We start from the raw sequence: 18,798 nt of genomic DNA, 5'->3' as shown, positions 1-18,798 counted from the left end.
TCTCTGCTCTTTTTGAGCTCAATTGGCCAAGTGGGCAGTCCTATCAGTGACAGACAGCTATCTGTATATGCATACACTGTATGCTGTTTGTCACTGATAAGGCCACCCACTTGGCTGCTGAGTTCAGAAAGTGCAGAGATTTAAATGAATACATTACAAGTTTTGCCTAATTTTTTTCAATAAAATGATACATCAATCTGCTCAGCTCCTCCTGCTCTATAACATACTACCTGCAGATTACACTTCATTTTCATGGCAACAGGTTCTCTTTTAATTGATACCCAAAAAGACATTACCTTGGACAGGAGATTCGCTTAACACCTTCGAAAAGTCGGGGAGTACATTGGGAAATGGAATGCTGATTGTACTGCCACTGTTTGGACTTGAAAATCCACTGGAAGAAGGGGAGACCGAGCCAAGCGAATGTTCCCCTTCAGAAATTCTCTTTTTCTCAGGAAGGGGTGGTTGTGAATGGAGATTTTTTACATGTTGTAGGACTGGACTGCCTTGGTTTTGGAAGTTATTACTATCCAATGAAAATGCTGTTCTTATGGTTTTTGGAGAACCATTTGTACTTGAAAGAAGGGATACATGTTTTTCATCCCTCTGAGGATTACTGCTGGCGATAACATGACTTTCAAAGTTCAAATAAGCCTGGGCATTTCTGTTTGCAGAGTTCTCTTGCAGATCTGTGTGTCCTGGATCGGAAGCACTTATATTAAGACACTGATGCCCTGGGTTGGAGTCTTGGGTCAAAACTGATCTGTCAGAGTTCAAAAACTCTAACGAATGCATGTCACTTACTAGTGACCTATTTCTGTTCTTCAGTGAAGACTGGTAAGATAGTGCTGCCTTTGGTGCATTTTCCGCCCAGAGATGTTCAACTTCGGAAATGCTAATAATGGAAAAGAAAACATTTTACTGAAAAATGATAAAACTTATGATACAACAATGTTCGTAATTTATTTTTGCAAGCTGCATATTGCTGTTGACACTATAGTCATCTGAACAAGTTGCAAGAGGGAAGAAAAGAGCAGTCTTTATTACATATTATAGTGTATATCATTTATGTTTATAGCACTAGATGTACAAGAGAATGCACCTTTCTTCTCTGGTTGCAGGAGACGCAGTCCTTTGTACTGAAGATCTCTGTAACTCAGTCATGAAGAACACAGAGTTTGATCCGATGGAACTCTCAGGGGGGAGGACTCTTTGTTTAAGACCTTCACTGTAACTTGTCATATCTGAAGAAAGCACAAATACTGATGTTGAGCTATGATCTCCTCTGTTGCACTCTGCTCAAAGTACATAAATTTAAAAAGACTGACAATATATTAGTTAGAAAGGCAGAACACGCAATTTACAAAAAATTCTGCGGACCATCTATAACTACTGTGAAAATAGTGAAAATTGTGTTCTGGAAAATGTCCTTCTCAAAAGAAGAGTACCAATTGGATATAAGTAGGATACAAGTGAAATGAAAATCCATCATAAGAAGATCTGGTCAAGATTAGTGGTAGTGATCTGTTGGAGATCTATTGCTATTTAACACTAAGATATTTGCTTATAAAAACAGATAGGTAGGTTGACATTTTTTGTGAAATAACTACTTCTATATGATTCAAATTATAACTCTAAAGCTTAACTAAAGACATTTTTGCATTTGATGCCTTCACACTTTTCTCTCCCACCACTAGATTTATGACAGACTTGTATCACTACTCACACAAATACCAATACTAAGAGGCCACTCAAAGCAAGAGCGTTCTCAATTAAGCAGCCACATTCCACACATTCCAGATCTTCTGGTGCTAAGTAACTTTACACTCCTTAAATGTACTTAACTGTTAATGGGACACTATCATCCTCTGTTCTTTGTGTTCATAAAAATGAACTAAGAATATTTTTGCAGCAGTATACAACACTAAGCTGTGGTACTTTTTCTAACATCTCTGATTTCCTGCAAAAAAGCATATTGATCTTAAAGGGGCTTTTCAGCCTGCTGATCAGCAGGGGTCCAACACCTCTCTAATCAGCTGTTCCCTGTAGCTCTGTCACTAGAACTACTCTGCACAGTCAACATTGTAGCGGACAGTTCTCCTCACAGCGGCATTGCTCCCATTCACTTCAATGGGAGTAGCACTGCAGTTGCAAGCACTGTCCACTACGATGTTGACAGGGCTGTGTAGTTCCATCATCGCTGACTTGCACAGATAGAGCTATACAGAACAGCTAATCCCACCAATCAGTTAGTGGAGGCCTATGCTTAGAATAGGCCATTACTTAAAAAGGGATGGACAACCCCTTTAAAAGTTTTTTTTTCTACTGAAATACTTCTAGAATATGAAAATCAAGCATATAAAAACTGTGTGATCACTGGGTCTGGCAGCCATCAGCCTCCAGATCACAACAACCATACACATTGGATACATTCCATCCTTACACCTAATTCAGAGGGCCTGATCGACCATGTAGTGTGTATGAGGGCCTCCTGCCTTTCCACTGTTGACAGATGTTGGTAGAGACAATGACTGAGCAGTTGAACCGCCCAGTCCTTCAGATCCCGGAGAGATAAGCTGCTGCCAGAAGTGTCTGGCAGTGACTTGCTCCCCATTCCCCCTTCAAGACAGGACACCTGCATGCTCTGAAAAGCATCCATGGTTACAGACCGTTAGCATGGCCAGCTTAAGAAGCTTTGAGTGCCTTTACACTCTTCAATAACATGTTCAATTTAACCATCTTTGACTGCCTCAATGTGTAAGTACCTGTAGGTGAAAACTTTAGGGATAACCAGTCTTCAGGTCTGCGTAAAACAAAGAAACTGCTGTGTGTGATCCTTAAATTTTTACTTTGGGGCCCCACTTTTGTACCTTGTGACTACGATTTCAATTCCATCACAATGCTGAGGAATTACAGTACCACATGTCAACACTCATACACTATCAACGGGTGGAAGGGCACCTAAGAGATTTGATTGGTTGCTATGTGGCTTATGCCTTACCGAAGGGGGTCCATCTACTGGGGCCCCTGGCGAACATGAGTCAAACAGGGATTAGTTCTTGTAATGATCCAACCCTGGTTATGAGATTAAAGAGATTGTCTGAGATAGTTAAAATCTTGGACAAGACCTCCAGCAACCTACTTAAGACAAAAAACCTGTTCTACTCATTCCTTTCTCCTTTTCCGCAGTGCTAGTCCGGTCCTCCTGCTGCTTGTCTAAAAACTACAGGGGTTCAGCTCTGAACCTGCAAAACCCGTTTAACTCTGTTGGGCCTTATAACTTACACCCAGAAGCTTCTGGCACACAGACCTCCCACAATACATCAAAATTAGGAGGCATGCCCCTCTGAATAATTCTGCCACATCTTACACCAGGGAACTTTATATATGGTTCTTTGTAAAGTTCCCCTTTAGCTGAAGGTTAGCCTGTTCTCACCCAATAAATTGAGGATATCCCTAGGAAGTCAGACTGAAAAAAAAAACATTAACCTTTGAGATACCAGCAAGTGAACCCTAATAATGTGCAAGTTTGGACATATGTAAAATGGAAATGCATCTCCACAAAAATGTTAAATGCACAGTAGTAACAATAAGATTTTCATAGACATAAATGCTATGCTAACGGCCATTGTGAGGATTTGTGTACTGTTCCCTGTAGTATGTGTCGCCTGCCAGTAGATTTCCTGTTCAAACTTCTATGCCTGAGAATAGGATCACAAAGCTATAGGAGTCTAAGGCCCCTTTCACACGCGCGGGTGCAATGCATGATGTGAATGCATTGCACCCGCACTGAATCCAGACCCATTCATTTCAATGGGGCTGTGTACATGACCGATGTTTTTTTTACGCATCACTTGTGCGTTGCGTGAAAATCGCTGCATGTTCTATATTCAGCATTTTTCACACAACACAGACCCCATAGAAGTGAATGGGGCTGCGTGAAAATCGCATTGCATCCGCCAGCAAGTGCAGATGCAATGCGATTTTCACAGACGGTTGCTAAGAAGATGATGTTAATAAATAGGGATGAGCCCCGGGACCCCATTAAAGTCCATTTACTTTATTATTTTCCATTATAACATGGTTATAATGGAAGATAATAGCATTCTTAATACAGAATGCTTACTAAAATGTTAAAAAAAAATAAAAAAAAAATTACTCACCTCATCCACTTGTTCGCGCAGCAGTTATGGGCTTCTTGCAGGACCTGGAAAACGACCTGCGCTGACGTCATTGCGCTCACCACGCTGTGACGTCAGCACAGGTCCTTTTGCAGTATATAATGGAAAATAATAAAATCTACAGAACACCGAACCCAAACCCAAACTGCAGGTCTTGGGTATCAACATTCAGTTGATTAAAACGCTTTGCACTCGCGTGGAAAAAAACTGAACAACGCAATCGCAGACACATTGCATGCGAACTCGCACGGGTTTCCCGCAACGCATCCGGGCTGAATCCGGCTCGTCTGCAAGGGGCCTAAGGGGGCCTTCATACACAGAAGATTTTGTTACAGAAAATGTCTGCGCTGGAAATCGGTTCTATTCCTCTGAATGGAACTTGCAGAAATCCATGTATTTCCAGTCAAAACAACCCCGATTCAGACGAATGGAAATGATTTTCAGTTGCAGTTATGATCCGTGGTAGCAGAATTCATAAAGAAATTCTTAGATAACCCGAACCTTGTATGCCGAACTTGAAACCACAAGTTCGCGCAACACTACTTGTCACCTCTCCTTACATGCCAGTTTTTTGCCTTCCCCATATAATAACAATTCTGGAGCATCTCTTTTTGTAGTCTATGATATGTCAATCCTTTATTATTCCTGCTAGAAACAATCAATTCATTAATTACTAGCAGTTTGCAATGAAGGTCCAGAGGAGTGTTCCAAGTTTGGGTGGGAGGCTCTGCACAGACTGGCAGCACTGCCTGGATAGTATCAAACTGTGCAGGGAGATGGCGCCCCCCCCCCCCCCCAACTAGTAACACCCATCTGGACCTTCACAACAAAGTGCTAGTAATTCATAACTTATAGAAGGAATAATAAAGAAAGGGCACACCATAGAGTCATAAAAAAAGAGATGGACCAGACTTGTTATTACAAGGGGGATTTCAGACATGTCAGAGGATTTTATTTGGCCAATTTAAAAGGGAATATGATAGATAGATAGATATACCGATGTAATTTTTGTATCACACTCTATCCCCAGCAGCTGGAGCTGTAGTCTCCACAATAATGTGCAATTGCAGGGCAGTCCTTGGTATTCATGAGCTTTGGTTCCCCCTCAGTTCAGGTAGCATACACCTACTGACAGACTCCCTTTACTGTATGGTCCTAACTGTGACCAGAGAAGCCTCGGTTTCTACTCCTATTATTTTAACAGCGCTGAAGATATTCTTGATGCAGATTATTTTTTGTTAATCTTATGTACTACAATGCAGGCTATATTCACAGCTGTTAAAAACGTCAAAACGGTCTAACTTTAATGGCCTTTTTTTCACTTAAAAATGACCTCCATGAATTGTAACAGTGCTCAATAGGACATGTTTTAACTGATAACAAATATAGAACTTTTGTTTAAACAAGCTTTGCTTCATATTTCATAAAGTACTGCTTTTATCTCAAACTCTAAATTAAAGACTGTTGACTTAAGCCAGGCCTGCTTTTTTGTGGAATGCTGTCAGCTGTTGGGGCATCTCCTACAGTTGCTGGGTGACAATGACTTGACTTATAGCCCTCCCCATGACAAATAAAGCTGCTTTGTAACAGCTGTTAAGGACAGTGTCCTTACATTATCTCACCCAAAAATGGTGAGGCCAGCAGAAAAGCAAGTTCAAAAGTAACAGTGATATGATGTATTGTTATCTCTTGATACACAGAGATGTAAAAGATACAATGCTTAACATCATAAGTGCAGCCATGGAATCCTGCATCAAGGTCCATGGCCAACAATGAAGACACAAATATTCTACCAGGGTCAACTATCTTGATTCTACATGTCATACATCACATTTCACAAAACAACCCCACACACAGACGTACACATCCATCACATTCTGCAGGAATGTAATCAATCCATGAAACAGCGTAAAGGAAGTGCAAGGACACAAACCTACCAAATGAAGCAGACAGGTCATGTGCAGCTTAGCAAACGACTCGAGAAGAATCCAGCAAATCCGTAACTTTTCCTCAACGATAAAAGTCACAGGAATTCTAAAGCTCAATAAGCGGCTCTTCTGGCAGTGACCGTTCCTGCTGAGGAGCTCTTCCACTTTATAGTGAAGTTTCTTGGATGTCCTCCACCCATTGACCAGTTGGAAACAAACATTCTAGCAAAGGATATTCATCTAATCAGCTATTAGAAGGGGAAGGGTAGTACAAGCCCGTGTTCAACCCAGCAGAGGAGTTTACTGTGGGCAGCTGGAAAAGAATTCAGCAATTGTCTGGAGCTGCTGCCTGCTGTCCCTGCCAGCCAGAGATCTCCCTGCGCATAGTCCACCAGAACTCCGCCTCAGAGTCCTGCTCCCTAACCAGCTCACATACACACAGCACATTGTTTCTCATGCTCCCATTCCACATTTTCCAATGGGCCGACTGTGCTGCAGGGCAAAGGCCACATCCTTCATCTGAATTCAGAAAATTATAGCAATGCAACCCAAAAGTATACACAAGCATGCACCGTCTGCTGGGTTCTGCTAAGCATTGTAATGGATGTGGCATAACTACTGGAGATGTCCTCATTATACAGGTAGCTTGAGTGTCCGTAAAATATTCTGTCTACTGTATATCGTCAAATGAAATTGAATGTATAGAGTAGCTTATAGCATATAATCCATGTATTATTACAATAAAATTGTACCCAGCATATTGTGCATGTTGTACAAACTAACACATCCAGATCCCATACTTATGACTGCCATGTTTAGTTCTGATGACCATAATCCAATCTATAGCTCTCATGTAAACATGAACACATGCAAACAATGTAAAGGGGTTATCCAGGATTAGGAAAACATTACTATTTCTGACAAAAATAGCCCCACGTCGGGTCCATAAGTTATGGGTAATCCTGCAGCTCAGCTCCATTCACGTCAATGGAGAGGAGTTGCAATACCAGATACACCCTGTAGACAGATATATCACCGTACAATTGCTGCAGAGCTGCAGCCAGTTAATGCAGAAATCCAATACGATAAAGACTAGGATTCTTCTTACCACACATCATGTGAAACCTACAAGTGGAGATGTTTTAGTCAAAATAAAACCAGGAACCTGAGCTACATCCATACGACTCAGGGTGCCATTATTATTTTAGTAGTCATCGTCCAGGAAAACACTTGGTGGTGCCTGACAATACATTTCCTCTACAGATTGTTCTTTTGTCAACTTCAGGGAAGCAAAGCAACAAAAAGGATGTGTGGGGGAAATGGAGCGGCTTTACTTTGTAAGACACAAATACAAGGCCCATTAAACGTATAGCAATGCATCAGTGCTACCGGATTTGTAACAGCTCAGAATTTTCATGTTTCTATTGAATGGGTCAGGACAGCAAAAACATATATGAATATGGATTTCCTACATATAGCCTCCCATAGCAGTAATGATGGCAGCCCAGTACTTAAACTAAAAGCACTATAACTATAGGAGATCCCATTAGATAATGAAGTTGTGGCGTAAATGACAAGGGCACTGGGATACCACAGGCTACAAAATACGTAGATTTACAGTGACAGCACACTATGAACAGAAGGAAACACCATCGCTTTAATTTACAGCTTGATTAATGATGCATGTGCCACACATATACACGAGTTCTCGGTACTGAGGAAATCCATGCGAATGTAACATGTCTGATAGTATTCATAGAAACACGATACTATGTGTCCTTTAAATATTAAACCTCAGGATAATAATGCCCTCTTAATCCACAATGTGCTTTATTGTTTAGGTGATGCCACCTGAAACCCAGATCAGATGGTCTCACATACCTGTATAACGCTTACAGCGCCTTCTAGGCCAGGGGCATCACGACAGTCAGACGCCATTGTCTTAGGACACTGATATTTCTACATTTCACGTTATGCCACCATTACAACACTCTCATGCTTTCTTACCACACCCTGCCGTACACATACCAGAAGGGCTGTAGAACTGATGTTCTGCCTCAGTCATCTGAGAGTAGTTTGGAGGTGTACGCACTGAAAAGCAAAAAACAAGTTTACCTTCACTTTACAGTTACTGGGGGTCATGTATGATTAGGCCTACTTTCACATCTGCGCTTTGTACTAAGATACAACGGAGGATCTCAAAACTAGAGCAAAATGCTTCCGTTCGATTTACTACAAACTGGGTCAATGAGTAACGGATCATTTTATTTTTATTTTTTCCAGGGATCCAGTTTGTTCGGCTTCACAGACCGGACACAAAACAGCAGCTTGCAGGGGTTTTGTGTCCAGTCAAAAAATCTGAATAAACCGTAACGGAATGCATCCTGATCTGTTCTGCCCCCTTGACAATGCACGCGAACAAAACGTAAGAATTTTACTCTGGTTTTGAGATCCTCTGCCAGATCTCAAAAAGGGAATGCAAAGCACAGATGTGAAAGTAGCCTTACTTCTACGACAGTTTCTGATGTAAAAAAGTCACCCATTTTACAACATTTTCAGTACCCCTGCACCTAAATTTAGCTGCACAGATTTTGTTATGCCACCTTCAACACTGCGGAGTGGCAGAAGTGGTGTGGAGGTGGGGCAGGGCCATCAGCCCCAGCAAATTCACTAACATTTACGCCAGTTTCCTGGGGTAAATGACGATTGAAACCTACTCCAGCCGCTGGCTTGATTTCAATATAAGCGCATGGACTGGCGGAGGGTGCGCCTATTTTATGACCAGATCTGTACCTTGCCATAAATTAAGTGTATCCTCTGTAAAACACCGGCCTTTGACAAACAACCCCCAAATTCTGTATAGGAGTCCTTGATGCAGATACTCAAGAAACTTATACTCACCATACGGAGTTTCTGGTGAAATAGGGAAAGCTGGTGTCGGTGGAACAACTTCGCCACCATGTTTTGAACAACTGAAGATGTTATCTACTTCGTCAACATCCCCCTGGTATCTGTAAAATGTATCCTATAAGTAAACACATGGAAAATAGTCGTAAGAGATATCAGCTGCAGCCTTAACATACATTATATGCGGGGGAAATTCTCAACTCATACTTGGAGTGGTAGTGCGACACTGACTTTATAGGGGCCTTTTTACTTAATGGCCCAAAAGTCTGACCAATGGGTGGGTGTTTGTACACTGGGGACCCACCATTTCTAAGGGCTCCTTGCCAATAGCAGTCAGCAATGCTGTGGAACCATTGACGTGAATGGGTCCACTATCCGCAAGATACGGCAAAAGATAGGACATGTCTTATCTTTTGCGGCGTGGAGGCACGGACCTGAAAGCCCACGGAAGCAGTTTGTAGTGTTTCCAATCTTTGCCTCTGCTCCGCAAAATATAGGATATGTCCTATCTTTTGCCATATCTTGAAGATCGAGGACCCATTCAAATTCATGGGTCCGCATCCGCAGCATGGAGCCCTTTTAGTTTCAATGAGCCCTAAGAATTGGATTGCCCGTGTTTACATGAAAGCATTTTGCATCAATATTTCTAAGCCAAAACTAGGGGTGGATCCAAACACAGAAGAGGAACACATATTTCCATTATACCTTTTAGGATGACATTATACTGATGTGAAATACTGCTGTGTGAAAGTGGCTTTAGGCAAATTTCAAAGGAGGGGAATGTGTTTTTGACTGGGTAAAAAACCTAACTACCAGGAAACCCACACAAACACAGGGAGAACAGACAATCTGCAAGTATTGGTTTCATTCAAGCATTTTAATTCATATACTGTACTTATGTGTATGTTTTTATGTCTGTAGTATATATGCATTCTATACATATGGGAGCGTGAATGGATGTGTGCGAGTGTACCTGAATGTTTCAAGATGTGTATTTGTCTGTGGTTCTGCGTCTATATATGTGTACACAATGTTGTTAATTATTCAGTAGTTAATTACTCCACCTAGAAATGTAAAAGCAAAAATGCAATCACAGCCATATTAGGCCCAGTTCACACAGTTATTTGGTCAGTTATTTCCAACACTTATTGAGTGAACACCAGTAGTAAAGCCTACTCAGAGATCAGGTGTAATGTTCTGTGCTTTAGACCCACACCTGGTTTTGGCTCACAATAACTGTTCGAAATAACTGAACAAATAACTGAAGTGCGGACTTGTCCTTAGTTAAAGGGATTCTGTCACCAGGATTAACGCTATAGCGATATCTATATGTGCCCATCAGTCTCCTTGCTGTGTTTAAAATGATCCCACTGTTATTGCTCTGTGTGTGTTAGATTCTTATAAAAAACGATCTGATTGATATGTAAATTACCTTGGTCAGGAGCCCAAGGGGTTGTCCCACATCTGTTGGAGCCCAGCCGTGCCCATCCATCCGGAGCCCAGCACCGCCTACCACTTAATTTATTCACTCCACTTGCTCTGACGTAATTTCTTCTCAGTGCCGTAGTCTCGCACAGGTGCAGTGGACAGCACTGTAGTCTTCGCTCGTGTGGACTACTGGCACTGGCTTCGGCAAGTCAACAGCGCATGCGCCAGCTCCCTGCGCACCACACTGGCACCGGAAAAGGGAGCCGGCGCTTCTCGAAGCCGGTGCCAGTAGTCAACACGAGCGCAGACTACAGTGTCCACTGCGCCTGTGCAAGACTACGGAACTGAGAAGAAATTACGTCAGGGCAAGTGGAGTGAATAAATTAAGTGGTAGGCGGTGCTGGGCTCCGGATGGATGGGCACGGCTGGGCTCCAACAGATGTGGGACAACCCCTTGGGCTCCTGACCAAGGTAATTTACATATCAATCCGATCGTTTTTTATAAGAATCTAACACACACAGAGCAGTAACAGTGGGATCATTTTAAACACAGCAAGGAGACTGATGGGCACATATAAATATTGCTATAGCGTTAATCCTGGTGACAGAATCCCTTTAAGTCATCTCTGTTAGGTCTGATTTTTTTCTGGCCAATGCCGGTAAGTGTATGGAACAATGCACCAAACCACTTTGCGCAAGCTCACTGTTGTTTAGCCTTTTTTGTTTTATAGTTCCTCTACTAAACCACTAATTTTGTCTGGCCAAACAGATAATCCGCCTCAGTTTGACCTGGGCAACAATGTGACTAAACAAGCACACCATGCAGATAAAACCATTCCTCAATCTGGATTCAGTAAGGGTCCTCCTATACTTACTACCCAATGCACGGCCAGCAAAAAGTGGAGACTGACGATAATCAGTTCGATTTCCGCTAGTTTAGAGTACCTTTCATTTGACACATTTGATGCAAAATGAATTGGGATGAATAATGTCTATTACAATCGTTCATCACCCATTCAGTTTGCAAAGTGTCAGCAGAACACATCCAGGGTACACACGGTTGTACGCGATAACCCAATAGACCAGCATTTTCTTGTTTGTCTGGTAATCTATGGCACCGTTACACAGGCCAATTATTGGGAACGAGCATTTGTACAAGTGTGAATGTTCTCAATGATTGGCACAATCAACAGGCCATATAAAAAGGGCCCTTAGACATGGTGCACCCTCTTGTAAACATATCGGCATTACCTCTTTGGACTGTGACTGCCCCATGGCAGCAAATGACTTGGGTGCAGAATCTTGCTCTGGAGATCTCTTCCATTCATATCTGTTACATTGTGGATCTGCAGCATCATTGTCATATTGACCAAAACTAAGCTTTCTGGCTCTGGTTAATGAACTGCTGTTTTGTGAGCCTGTGAGAACAAACAAATATTAGAATTAGTTGTTGTGTATGAAACATAGAATTGCACAATCTGTTGTGCTCCTTAAAGGCCAAAAGTAGAGTTCCTACATAGATTTCTAACCAATCAGACCGATCTTGGGGTCTTTTTACATGGGCTGACAGAGCATACAATGATCAGGAACGCAAAATTAATTCCCAATCATTGCCTTCTTGATAGCTGCATTTAAATGCAGTATGGGAATGAATGATCATTACTACCATCATTCTTCCTACATACAGTTTCCTAGTTTGTCAGCATCAAAAATAGTTTAAAGGGATTCTGTCACCTCCCCTCAGCCAAAAAACGATTTAAAAGCAGCCATGCAGCACAGCTTACCTGGATTAGGCTGTGCTCTTTTATCCTGAAATCCGTCCAGCAGTTACTTCAAAAAACGACTTTGATCAATAAGGAAATGCGTCCTGAAGGTGCCCAGAGGGGCGTTTTTTTCTTCCTAGTGAGCCCAGTACCGCCCCTCTTTCAGTGCCCAGCCCGCCTTCCTTGTATTTTCTAACCGCCGCCCCCAGCCTGCCACAGCCTCCCCTCCCTCTCCTCCCCCTCCCTCACGCCGAACGAAGTCTCGCACAGGCGCAGTACCCACTGAGGGCTGCGCCTGTGCGATCATCAGGAGACTGAGGGCGGCAGCTTCATCTTCGTCACTGGGCATGCGCCGAGCCCAGTGACGTCCGATGCTCGCTCTTCCCTCAGTCAGTCAGGGAAGAGCGAGCATCGGACGTCACTGGGCTCGGCGCATGCCCAGTGACGAAGATGAAGCTGCCGCCCTCAGTCTCCTGATGATCGCACAGGCGCAGCCCTCAGTGGGTACTGCGCCTGTGCGAGACTTCGTTCGGCGTGAGGGAGGGGGAGGAGAGGGAGGGGAGGCTGTGGCAGGCTGGGGGCGGCGGTTAGAAAATACAAGGAAGGCGGACTGGGCACTGAAAGAGGGGCGGTACTGGGCTCACTAGGAAGAAAAAAACGCCCCTCTGGGCACCTTCAGGACGCATTTCCTTATTGATCAAAGTCGTTTTTTGAAGTAACTGCTGGACGGATTTCAGGATAAAAGAGCACAGCCTAATCCAGGTAAGCTGTGCTGCATGGCTGCTTTTAAATCGTTTTTTGGCTGAGGGGAGGTGACAGAATCCCTTTAAAGGGCTTCTGTCACCTCCCCTTGTGCAATTTTCATTAGCTATTTGCTAATGTCAGCTGAGTGCAACCATACATGTCCTACCTTTGTCGTGGCTTATTTCTTGTAAAAATCATACTTTTATCATATGCAAATTTCTTCACTACCAGCAAGTTGGGGGCGTGTACTTGCTGGTAGCCGCCGCATCTGCCGCTTCTAGACACACCGCATCTCTTGATAGACAGGGCCAGCGAGAGCTCTCCTCCTCCTCCCGTTGGCCCCGTCTGCTGCTGAATTCCTGTGCCTGCGCCATAACGTTCCTTGATTGGCGCAGCGTACTGAGTGAATGATGCACGCTTGCCAGCTCCTTCCTCAGTGCGCCTGCTCCAATTACGTCACACTACACCCGGAAGAGAAGACTGTCGGCATCAGCGATAATCGTCAGTCTTCTCTTCCGGGTGTAGTGTGACGTAATCGGTGCAGGCGCACTGAGGAAGGAGCTCGCAAGCGCGCCTCCTTCACTCAGTACTGTATCTGTATGTGAATGGCCAACTCAGACTACTGTGCAAAAGCTTAAGGGTACTTTCACACTTGCGTCAGGACGGATCCGGCAGGCTGGTCTCCCTGTCGGATCAGTCCTTCCGCTGTTTCGCCGGACTGCCGCTCCGTCCCCATTGACTATAATGGGGACGGGGGCTGAGCATTGGCGCAGCACGGCGAAATCCGCCGGACTAAAAAGTCGGACATGCAGGGCCTTTTAGTCCAGCGGCTTTCGCCGTGCACCGCCATGCTGCGCCGGAGCTCAGCCCCAGTCCCCATTATAGTCAATGGGGACGGAGCGGCGGTCCGGCGAAACAGCGGAAGGACGGATCCGACAGGGAGACCAGCCTGCCGGATCCGTCCTCCCGCAAGTGTGAAAGTACCCTTAAGCTTTTGCACAGTAGTCTGAGTTGGCCATTCACATACAGACATTTTGGCAAGATAGAACCAATTCCCATGTTTCTCTTCACAAAAAATCTACCCTTTGTAGATGCCTGCTGCAGAATACTACTAACTGTATCCAGTGAATTGCCCGCTCACAGGAACCATGATCAGTTTTTGGAATCACACGTGTCAATTCCCTAAGACAGTAATTAAAGGGTGACCAAGCAGGAACCTCAATAATCCATCACATTTTACAGTTCATGAGGCTTTCCCAGCCAACACTTACTCCATTAGAAAGCGGTGTGTGGCCCTGGACTGATGCAGGTCCTCAGGACACTAGTCCAGTGCACTGCAACCCGACCTCGCTATTCTTTTCAACTTGTTTTAAAATCACAAACAGACAATGACATCATCTAAAGAAGGTTTTGCATTCAATGAGGTAAATGATTTGACTAACAGAGTTAGTACCATGCAGGATGTAAAGATAAACCAAACTACTTCTAGGACTCAGATTTAGAGTAAGTGTTCCCTGCCCCCACTCACATTGAAACCTGGGCTGTAGGTCTATAAGGATACTCTTGAGACAACAAAAATGTTCCATTAAGGAGAATGAGCAGAGCTTTTCAATTAAAAGTCAATGCTTTTAACAGGAGTTCCTCAAGAACATTTCTGTGAGCTTGCTATGTGAATACACATCCATATAAAGAAAATCAATAGAACAATGAATCTTACAAGTCATTTTGCATCTGTCTATGTAGATCGGCACAAAAACAATCATTTGTTAAACTTCTATGGACAAGTGGAATACAGGTAAGCAGACACGTCTTGGTAGGAAAACTAAGAGCAGGCACTGTCATTTGCCTTTTTAGTTTTTTAATAGGAAGTTTTTTTTTAGTCCATTAAAAATAAGAAGGTAAAACCTTAAGCTGGCCATAGGTATTTAATGCTGTGGTCTCTCCCGGTCCCTCTGTACATGGGTACTGAGTAGGGAAAAGGGAGAAAGCCTTTTCCTAGAAACGTCCCCAAGTAAAGAAGGATCGCAGAGCTGAAATTCAAATGCCAATCCTTATTTTTCTAACATCCACACATTATATAGGCTGATTTAGCCAACATCTAGCTAAGGCTACTTTCACACTCGCGTTTGGTGCAGATCCATCTTGTATCTGCACAGACAGATCCACACCGATAATGCAAACGCTTGTATCTGTTCAAAACGGATCCGTCCTGACTTGCATTAAAAGTTTTCAATTGCACCATATTGTGTCAGTGAAAACGGATCTGTCCCCATTGGCTTACATTGTAAGTCAGGATGGATCCGTTTGGTTCCGCATTGTCAGGCTGCAAGCAGCGTTTTGGCGTCTGCCTCAAAATGGGAACGGAGACCAAACGCAGCCAAACTGATGAATTCTGAACGGATCCTTATCCATTCAGAATGCATTGGGGCTGAACTAATCAGTTTTGGGCCACTGCTGAGAGCCCTGAAACTGATCTCACAAGCTGACCCAGAAACAGGGTGAAAGTAGCCTAACATTGCTAAAACTGATCCATCTTGAACACCATATAAAGTCAATGGGGGACAGATCCGTTTTCTATTGTGCCATACTGTGTCAGTGAAAACGGATCCGTCCCCATTGACTTAGGCTACATTCACACGTCAGTATTTTTCTATAATCCGAATTTCGGTCCGTTTTTTGCGGATCCGTTGTTCCTGAAAATGTTTCCGTATGTCATCCGTTTTTTGCGGATCCGCAAAAAACGGAAACATGTATATATTTCAATAATCAAATAAAGTTGTTTGGATTTCTTTGAAAAAAAATAAAAAAAATAAAAATAATTTGCTATGTGTTTCCAGGAACGGATTCCGCAAAAAACGGAAGACATACGGAATGACATCCGAATGTCTTCCGTTTTTTGCGGAACCATTGACTTTGCATTGTACCAGGATCCGATTTTTCAGGAACATAATAGGACATGTTTTATATTTAAACGGACATGCGGAACGGAACAACGGAAACGGACAGCACAAATTGTGCTGTCCGATTTTTTCCAGGACTCATTGAAAATTAATGGGTCCTGATCTGGTCCTGATCTGTTCCGCAAAAAACGGAACAGATCAGGAAAGAAAAAACGGACGTGTGAATGGACCCTTACATTGTATGTCAGGATGGATGAATTTGCCTCCGCAGGCAGCGTTTTGGGGTCCGCTTCCATTCCGCTCTGGAGGCAAACTGATGCATTCCGAGCGGATCCTTTTCCATTCAGAATGCATTAGGACAAAACTGATCCTTTTTGGACCGCTTGTGAGAGCCCTGAACGGATCTCACAAACGGAAACCAAAACACCAGTGTGAAAGTAGCCTATGTAGTCAAACTGTTCTAAGACCGTGTCTGAGTTGTCTATAGCAGCAAAGCAGATGCCAGTTCTCATATTTCCAGAGAGTTGTATTATCCTAACTGCTTAAAGGACATAACCCCTTCTTCACCTATTAAGCCCCTACCATTTTTATGCTCTACATCGCGAAGGGCAAGGGCTGTTTAGTTTACATTGACACACTGCTAAGCAGAGGTTTCAGCCTAACAATGTTCCTGGTGACATCACTGGCACTAATGGGCGGTCTTTAGCGCTGCCCTATGTTGTTTTACAGGCTAGGGCAAGTGCGGTCTTTAGCGCTGCCCTAGGCTGTTTTACGGGTTAGGGCAACGCTAAAGACCACCCATTGGTGCCAGTGATGTTACAGGACTCACTGCTAGGTGGAAACCTCTGCATAGCATGCCCATCAGAAACTCGGTACGCCAATGGATCTGAAGAATAAGCCCTTGCTCTGCAGTGGTGCGTACTAGGCTTTGTTCCGATTTATGCTAGTGACTGTCTCTGTTCTGCTCTGTCACAGCACATCAACGAAAATCATGGTAGTGCCGGATCTGGTACATCACAGATGACAACACCTGATGGAACCCGCTAACAATGATGATCTCTGATGGGTTTCCATCTTGGATCCTGGCAGGCTGCAAAACTTTTTCCAGTATTTAATGTATGACCTGATAGGCAATGAAGGATGGCACACTATATAAAAGGCAGCAACAGTCGGCAGTTCATCAGGTAAGGCTAGGTGCACAGTTACAATCAGATTTAGATTTAGGTATTCTGTTCCAGCATAGCAGCAGAAATACCAGAATCACCAAACACCTCCTGCACTGGCCAGATCCTATTCACAGTAATGGCATACGTAGGGATCCGGCGAGACAACAGACATTTTGCCTGATGAAGTACCGCTGCATGCAGCATTCTTTTGCCCTTTGTTTTTTGCTGGAATCTGAGATGGAGGCTCCTGCTGGAACCTCTCAGCAGATGCACAGGTAGCCTAAGGGGTGCTATGGGTGGCTCATAAGTCTTCAGCTGCAACGCAGTCCATATGTGGGCTGACTGCAGATACAGTTCATGGGAGAACATGATGAGACTGCAGTAGATCGTGGGGCAGGGGGTGGTAATTTTGTAGCAGTCCTTGATGGTGTGGGTGACGTTTGCTGATAAGAATTTGGACTTTCAGGCATGAATGGTTGGGTGGTGGTAGATACAATTTTCTCTTTAGTGTGCAAGCACGACCACCTGGACTGGATTGCAGGGTGGTCACAACCCCTGGATACGAGCAGGGTATAATACGATAGAAGACCAGTCAAAGTATATTCATCTAGAGCATGTATTGCTCCTGCAGTGGGTAGAGACGGCTATTTTGTTTTATATGCTTTACTATTGTTAGCGGTTTAATAAAAACTACTTGATACAAAAAAAGATTTCAAGGAATTTTAGGAGAAATATTACATTTCTCTTAAAGGATAATCAAAAAGTAAGCCTTTTCATAATTTGCCTCTAGTACTGACTTTTCAGAGATCTGTCAGTCAGGTAAGGCCAGAAATTTCACGGTTTCTATCATCCTGTGTGGTGCTTTACTGCACAAAGCATTGGCTTGTATCCTCCTCATCAGCCCCTTCCTGGACAGATCTGTGAGATACACACACATATTAAGGTCAGCAGAACTGACGACGATATACTATGTATAGTCGAGTCTTGCCTGAATGTTGATATATAGGGAGAGAAGGTTTGGGTACTCTGAATGTCAGAGCCTGATCTGCTTGTATTTAAAATCCATTGTGCACATAGGTGCACAACCAAACCAGCGTGTATGTGTATGGAGGATTTGACAGCCGTATAAGGTATATGGGCACAATTACTTTATGATAAGAAGAATGTTTAGTGTCTGGGTGGGAGGAGCTATAGACTAGCTGGGTGTTATTAGGGGCAGTGCTGGAGTGCATGGGATTGGTTGGATACAGGAACAGGAAGTGCTACTGTACATACAGGATGTGAGCAAATCAGAGTGATTTGTTTACATGGTGAAAATGGGCCAGGGAATCCAAAAAAAAAAAAAAAAAAAACAAAAAAAAAACAACAAGCATGGGGAAGATGTACATGAGCTGAACAACTACATGAACAGGTCTGTTATGAGCAATGCTTCTTTCCTGCTAAGCTACTCCCCCTTGTTGCAAGAGATGCAGGAAGCATTTTTTTGTTGCCAGTTAAGCCAAAACTCTCCCATATTTAGCTTAGAAAATCTCATCCAAAGTATATAAAACTGACACATTTCCAGTATATCTGTGGTCAGTAGGGAATAGTTGCCCATAGATGTCAACCAAGTGCTATATTTAAAAAAAACAGACCAATTTTAACCCCCCCCCCCCCCCCCCGGAATGCCCAGCATTTATAACACGTTGAGATTTCAGATTCAACAAGTAAAGCTTGTAAAAAGTTCTTCATTTGTGTGAGCATCAAAAGGCCAGGACGAATGTTGTCTCTAGAACAGTGAC

At 43.4% G+C, this 18,798-nt stretch overlaps 1 protein-coding gene across 12 annotated transcripts in view; it reads right to left on the bottom strand.

Annotated features, from left to right (window-relative positions):
• TNS3 (tensin 3) overlaps positions 1–18,798 on the bottom strand; it is a 295,492-nt gene that overhangs the window by 37,990 nt on the left and 238,704 nt on the right. For all 12 annotated transcript variants that reach the window (XM_044294880.1, XM_044294868.1, XM_044294871.1 and 9 more), the window contains 5 exons: positions 11,696–11,862; positions 9,011–9,134; positions 8,138–8,200; positions 1,103–1,244; positions 297–895 (listed from right to left, as the gene is read on the bottom strand). In XM_044294880.1, coding sequence (XP_044150815.1) covers positions 297–895; positions 1,103–1,244; positions 8,138–8,200; positions 9,011–9,134; positions 11,696–11,862 — 1,095 coding nt within the window. The remainder of the gene's footprint in view (positions 1–296; positions 896–1,102; positions 1,245–8,137; positions 8,201–9,010; positions 9,135–11,695; positions 11,863–18,798) is intronic.

The sequence above is a fragment of the Bufo gargarizans genome, chromosome 5, assembly GCF_014858855.1.
Source record: "Bufo gargarizans isolate SCDJY-AF-19 chromosome 5, ASM1485885v1, whole genome shotgun sequence".
Classification (NCBI taxonomy): domain Eukaryota; kingdom Metazoa; phylum Chordata; class Amphibia; order Anura; family Bufonidae; genus Bufo; species Bufo gargarizans.
The sequence above is the reverse complement of the archived record's forward strand: the minus strand, read 5'-3'. Positions and strand labels throughout refer to the sequence as shown.